At 43.3% G+C, this 6,947-nt stretch overlaps 1 protein-coding gene across 1 annotated transcript; it reads right to left on the reverse strand.

The window, feature by feature from the left end:
• Positions 1 to 328: 328 nt before the first annotated feature.
• Positions 329 to 4,307, reverse strand: LOC142767893 (uncharacterized). Its single transcript, XM_075870138.1, has 4 exons — positions 4,099 to 4,307; positions 2,625 to 2,824; positions 1,549 to 1,626; positions 329 to 528 (listed from the first exon to the last, which is right to left on the reverse strand). The coding sequence occupies exons 1-4, from the start codon at positions 4,197 to 4,199 to the stop codon at positions 329 to 331; spliced, it is 579 nt and encodes a 192-aa protein (XP_075726253.1). The 5' UTR covers positions 4,200 to 4,307.
• Positions 4,308 to 6,947: the final 2,640 nt, after the last annotated feature.

A 6,947-nucleotide genomic window follows, 5' to 3' on the forward strand; every position in this document is an offset into this window, starting at 1 on the left:
CCATAACTATGTCATGCTTTGCATCATACTGCAGATGTTCCTTCAAGGACATTTCGTCAAATATTAATGTGCACGCACGATCTGTTAAATGCCAATTTCGGGTAGCTTCTTCGAGGGCTTCAGTAGCGGTTGGAATAACTCCGGGAGTCATTGGAATATTTGATAACCACTGCTTTAGCGACCTCACAGTTGGCATGTCAAGCAGTCTTGACAGATGTCTGTACGCTTTCGGACCATGAAAATATAAGTTTAGAGCGAACTGGCGGTGCTCGGGCGACCACCTCCGTCCTCTACGTTTCACGCCATTAATTTTACCTTGAGTTTCAAGCTATCTAAAGAATCGCTTGCGGACGTAGGGCCTAATAGCCTTCAACGCCTCGGACTGGGAAAGCTTTTTAACCTTTCTCTTGCCAATTCTTGACAGTGCCTTCCGAAGCTTTGAATTTATCTTCTCCAGGTTCTTCATTTTTCTGGCTGTCCGGGATGAGCACCTAGAAGGCTTGTGTTGTCGACCCGCTGGATTGGAACCTGAAAGATTTAGAAAACAAGCTCATTTAGACTGTGTTTTTGTGAAAGCTGACGATGATCTTTAAACCTAGTAAAAGTTCTAGCGGCTTTTAGAATTGAAGTGATTATTTCCATGAGTAATCAGTCGGTCATATTTAGTTCTCGATCCTTCACTTATTCAAACTTGGGGCATTGGGAACAGGCCTCTGATAAGCACACTGCTGGGCATTGAGCCTACTAATGGCATGTATAAGCATCGTGGGCAACATGAAGCGTCAACTAATTTTTCCTAATCATTAGCATACTCCTTGTTAACAAACATTATTGGTTATACGTTTAAAATGCTATGTTCAGGAAAAAAACAACGAATTCATAGTCTTCTTTAAAAAACAGTAATCCCTCTTATAATAATAATAATAATATCTGGGGTTTAACGTTCCAAAACCACGATATGATTATGATGGACGCCGTAGTGGAGGGCTCCGGAAATTTCGACCACCTGAGGTTCTTTAACGTGCACCTAAATCTAAGCACACGGGCCTCGAACATTTTCGCCTCCATCGAAAATGCAGCCGCTGCGGCCGGGATTCGATCCCGCGACCTGCGGGTCAGCAGTCGAGCGCCATAACTACTAGACCACCGCGGCGGGGCACTAATCCTTCTTAGGAGGCAACAAACAAGCAAGAAAAGGATCGGACAAGCACTCGTCTCGTCCTGCCTTTCGGTATACATCGCTCTGGTTCTCGTCCCCTAGCAATGAACTAGCTCGCCCAGCTGACACCCTAGTGCACTTTAAGATCTGTTAAATGGTACGTGACATTAAAACAATAACTTCAGGGCATTAATTTATCTGGAATAGTTTTAAAGAGCTTAGAGAGCAATACAATTTGATTGATTGATTTGTGGGGTTTAACGTCCGAAAACCACCATATGATTATGAGAGACGCCGTAGTGGAGGGCTCCGGAAATTTCGACCACCTGGGGTTTTTTAACGTGCACCCAAATCTGAGCACACGGGCCTACACAATACAATTTGCGTACATGAGGGCTCAGTCTGTTGAACTTCTTCATCGGCGCTGTGAGCGGGCATTGCAGTGGTATTCGCGGGCCGAGGAGAGCCTGTGAAGAGAAATTGGCGGAGCACAGATTTCAGCGTGAGATACATACAGCTGGTATTAGGCGTCACATTAAATATTTGCAATTACAATCACTCAGGGCGTTTTCTCACTAATAATTGGTCTCCTCGTGTATTATGTCTCAGTACGAGTGATAAAAAAAGTGTAAACACACAAAAAGATAACGCTACGTGTCACTCACTAATATATGGGTGTCCCAACTATCCTAAACCAATATTTTAAAAATCTTAATGCGATGTGCCTAGAACAGGTTAACATCGTGGTGCCCGTGATGACCTAGCGCGTAACCGAATTCTTGCCAATTACACTTATTTGGCCCATTGAAAATAAAAGTAATTTTGTAATAATAAAGCTAATAAAAATAAAGTACCTTTTGGATTCTTAATTTTAAAAGTGACTTTGAACTAGGGTGTCGTAGAATATATATATATATATATATATATATATATATATATATATATATATATATATTTCTAAAAGGCCAGTTCTGTTGCTCCCACTGTCAGAGCTATCGCGCAATTGTTTTAACAGCGACACCAAGTTGGCCGCTACTCACTCGCCATGTGCGAAATAGCTGATAACGCGCCACATGGAGTACTCTCTCAAGTTATGAGGTCATTTTCGCCTTTTCCTGTAAAACGCTACGCCACGGGTAAAATAGCAGAGACAACTGAATCAGAATCGAGGAGGTTACATGTAGGGCGTTCTGAGTGAGACGTTTGCTCTAAATTTAACGATTGTGAAGCCGGCAAATTTTTTACTTAGCTAGTTATATCTACCAGCAAAATCATGCCGGCGAATCCATGGATGCTGTGTACACCATGCGTTGGTATTATTGGTGTAATCTGCGCGAGAATCTTAAAAATACTGAGTCATGATAACTCGGACAGGTACTCATATTGAGTATTAAGACATTTCTGTAAATAGATGTAGAGGCATGAAAGTTTGTGCTGTTGTATGATCACTTTACAGTATTCCCACCTGGACTTTCGACGTGTGTCTGCCCATCGCCAAAGATGGAAACTGTTGGCACAGCACATCTTAGCAGCCTTGTCTGTCCAGGGTCTGCATAGTCTCTGCTGGTGAAATGGGCAGAGCACAGGCGGTAGCTGCTGTAGATCTGACGAGGTGGTAAATGAGCCAGGTCCTGCTGTCTCGCATACTGAAGCCAAGCGCGAGATCTGGAAAATCAATGTGTGCGTGTGTAGTATTTGTGTTAGAATGGATTTATTTCTGTTTTCAGGCGTCGATGGATAGCTTTGAGTGAAAACTGGCATCTTTATTCGAAGTAAGCGTTATTTGATACATTTCTCATCTTCCTTTCTTATTTGAATTTTTGTAACCAAGACGACTTGTGATAGCAATCCTGAAAGCAAACTTTAAAATAAAATCTGTCTTTATTATTAAGAGACCCGGATACATGCTTCTACTTGCGCGATAGTAATGTTTGGTGGCAACGACCCCAGCTTTCCTCCTAATTCAAAATATATTTTTGCAGACAATAGCAATCATCCCTCACCAAAATCTCTAAACAACTATTCGTATATATATACCGTCGCGCACTGCGTATTCCTCGGGTATTTCTCGCGCCCTGCTGCAAATCTTTCATAAAAACCTTATTAAAACCGGTAATAAATTAGTAGAACACGTAAGTTTACATTGTCCAATTATTTATGGGCTTTTAGCAGCAATTACATTCTTGTAAATATATCGTAATTGTACTTAAGGCTGAAACTGAAAACATGAAATTGAAGTATACATTATAAATTATTACTTTATAAATTTATTGCTAAATTCCTCTGCAATATGCCGTGGGTTTACGTGAGGCCAAGATGAAAACACACAATTGAAACGCAATAATGTAATAACATCCGTCTAAACTCACAAGTGTAATAATTTATGTACTCAGTACTTAATTAACATAGTACTAACAACACATGCTATGAACGTATATGGACCCTCCCTTATAGCCAAAAGATTATGGGAATCGCTTTCCTCCAGCTATGGACATAAATAGGCTGATAATATTCAAGAATAATAATAACGCATGCAACGAGAACACACTGAACGCAGGCAATCAAAAGGTAATAAAAAGAGTTCGGATAAGCTTACACTGTTCTATTAGTTACAGTATATGCTGTTACAAATACATTTGTGACATGTCTTGCATTGCCTTCAGCCAAAGTGCAACATCGAAATGCAATGCACGATCGAAACGCATTAAATTGAAAACGCAAGTATAAACAATCGTGCGTAGCAAATGTATTCGCTGGAATAATTTCCAGATGCTCTGCCATGTTTGTCATGTATAATTGAAGCCGAAAAGCAGACAATCAGAATGTAATGAATAAATTATGTACGTGTAGCTCAATTAAAAACACAGCTACTGCAGCAACCGCATCTTGATATGCCGTGCAAGCGTAGAAAGACAAAACGAGCAGCATGCAGATCGTACCTTTCGTCCGCCGGGATCCGAAAGAATTTTATGCCGGTGTGTCGTGAAGAATTCCGACACCACTCAGCGCAGCACGATTTGTGATGACGGCGAGAATCCATGGATGCGTCTGTTTGGCTGAATCTTGCATGGGTTTCGCTAAAACAAACTTTACAGCGGTAAAAGCGGCCTTTGGGACACCGCAGGCTGTAGCATACATGGGCGCGCGAAAAAAACGCCCCTTTTTCGCCGTGAGAGATAGGATGACTGCGCAGTTCCCGTTTTCCACTTCGGGTGGCGCTCTTATTTTCGCAATCTCGAACTGCAACCTTTAGGTTCACTTGTGTAGTAAAAACTGTGGAGTTAATGAGTAACCTAGTATTAACTATAAAATAGAACAAGAACGTTCATTTAGGTAGTACAGCGCCCAAACGTTAGGATCGCTGTGGTCACGGGACAGAAAAACCGCGAAGTTTCACCCCCCTGCCGAGACGCTGAAAGAGGAGGGGGCAGCCGCGCTGTTTCAAGAGCTCAGGGTCTCTGACAGACGCCTCCGTTGTCCTTGAAGAGCCCGTCGAGTGTCCCTTCAAAAGCACCTCGTGTTTTTGAAGGGCGTCCACAGCGTCTCAGCAAGAAACGCCAGCACACCCGTCACTACGATCTGGTGTGACGCCACGACAACTGCCATTGCTTCTCCTATTCTGAAGCGTGAGAGTTGCTCCGCAAGCGATGGGCCTGGATCCTGATGGTGAGCATTCAGCTACACTTTTACAAGTGAATAAAACATACTCTACGCATTTGTTGCGTCCGACCCTTCGTGTGGAGAGTCCTTGCATACGGAGGAAACCCACAACTGGCTTGGAATATAGCATTGATATTTGGTGGCACCACCCTGTTGGTAGCTCTGAGGCAATACTCTGCGGGTATACCTTTTAGCACTTTCCTGAGGCTGAATAGAACGAATGATACAGATCATTTGTGAGTGAATACGAAATGAATTTAAGTTCTAAGGTGAAAAATTAAAGGGGGGTGGAGGTTCCTAGCGAATAATCTCCTGGATCCAATCAGGTTGGGGTTGGTAGGAAGAACTCCTCGGTGACTGCTAGTCCTTGATAGACAGCCTTGAGCAAAGTGATCATCTCCGTGCTTCTCAGCACTGAGTCTCAAGAGATGTATTCGTAGCTGTTGTATTCGTGTCTGCATTAAAGGTGTTCGTAGGAAGTCCAAGAAGAAATGCGAATATTATGAAATTATTTCTAGTACAAACACTAATTATTAAACTAAAATGCAAGGTGCCCTATTTGTCACATACAGCTGAATTATTTAACAAATTGCGTATTGTTCGAGTTCTATCACTATATGAATAGACGATTTATCGTTACTATAAACAATGCACAAAGAACTAATACAAGGCCTTGCAAAACTTCGTCAGCCAGAAAACTATTTAAAAACATACAACACCTGCAACCCATAGAAATGGCAAGTGGCACGGTGTCGCACAAACTACGGGGAGCAAATGGTCTGTTACCAGCTATCATCACTCTTTAACCAGTTGCAGCAAACAATTGGCGTCGATATTGAAATGTTATCAATGAAAGAGCTCTGTGATGAATGTATGTAAAGATGTTGAAAGGTTGTTAATAATATTAGAACCCTTAATACATTTTAAAAATTCGCCATGCGTTACCTTCTTATTATTTTGTTGTTTTTTAATAAATTTTTTCACCTAGCCATAAATACTTCACGATTACGTCTTTTTTTTTCGTTCTTGTACCGATGTTTCACAGTTTCCGCTAATATGTGTCTTGGGTACCTTGTAATAATGTCAATGCTGTTAAATTGCCACATGATATACTTGGGTGAGATCCATGAATGAAAGAGGACGAAGACGAGCTATCTGAGCTGCTGCTTGGCTAGTCGACTCAACGAGCTCATTATATCAAGTTTATCTTAAGAAACGTGACAGGACTAGTGAAGGTGCTGGGTACAACGTCTCACGATCCTCCCGGTGACCAAAACCCCGCTCAGCAGCCGGAACACAAGCCCTCAACCCGTGAACACTTCTGTTCACAGAGTAAGCCGCCGCCAAAGAGGCCTGCCGCCTGAGACACCAACCACTGACGCAGCGACTGTGACTTCGACACAAGATCCCGTGCAAGCTCCGACACCGTCCACGCAATCTACTGCACCGTCCAGAACACGCTCATGCCTAGCCCCTTTCACAGAGAGCAGCATGAAGATGTTGACGACTGGCTGAGTGAGTTTGAACGTGTTGCAGCGATAAATTAATGGGATGATGCAGCGAAGCTCCGGAACGTGTACACTTGCCTGAATGACGGTGCCAAGACCTGGTTTTTGAACAGGTATTATGTTCTGACATCTTGGCACGAGTTCCAGCGTCGCCTTCTGGAGACCTACAGGAGTCCTGACTGCCGCGAACGGGCAGAGCGTGCACTGCAATCACGCATCCAGATGCCAAACGAGTCCGTCTCGATGTACGTCGAGGACATGACACGGCTTTTCAAGCAAGCGGATCCTGCTATGGCCGAAGAAAAAAGTTGCGACACCTCATGCGCGGTGTGAAGGAACTACTTTTTGCTGGTTTGGTGCGTAGTCCCCCCAAGAGTGTTGCTGAGTTCATTACTGAAGCGGCAAAAATAGAGCAAGTACTGCACCAATGGTCTGCCCTGTTTGACCGTCAAGTGAATGCTGCCTCAACTTCCGAAATTTTCGCCACCCCTGGGAGCAAGAGCCCCGGATGGATTCGCGAGATCATCCGCTCTGTCGTCCGGGAAGAAATGGAAAAGATGTATGGGACAAGACAAATTGATGTCGGTTCTATCACCAGTGTCATCCGTGACGAGGTCCAG

Source organism: Rhipicephalus microplus, chromosome 7 (assembly GCF_043290135.1).
Source record: "Rhipicephalus microplus isolate Deutch F79 chromosome 7, USDA_Rmic, whole genome shotgun sequence".
Taxonomy (NCBI): domain Eukaryota; kingdom Metazoa; phylum Arthropoda; class Arachnida; order Ixodida; family Ixodidae; genus Rhipicephalus; species Rhipicephalus microplus.

What these genes read in the sequence shown, in the direction of transcription:
- LOC142767893 (XM_075870138.1), bottom strand. Translation starts at nt 4,199, where the DNA reads ATGGATTCTCGCCGTCATCACAAATCGTGCTGCGCTGAGTGGTGTCGG. An exon ending in CGGATCCCGGCGGACGAAAG is followed by an intron (nt 2,825 to 4,098) that starts GTACGATCTGCA and finishes TTGATTTTCCAG; the next exon opens with ATCTCGCGCTTGGCTTCAGT. An exon ending in TCAACAGACTGAGCCCTCAT is followed by an intron (nt 529 to 1,548) that starts GTACGCAAATTG and finishes TAAATCTTTCAG; the next exon opens with GTTCCAATCCAGCGGGTCGA.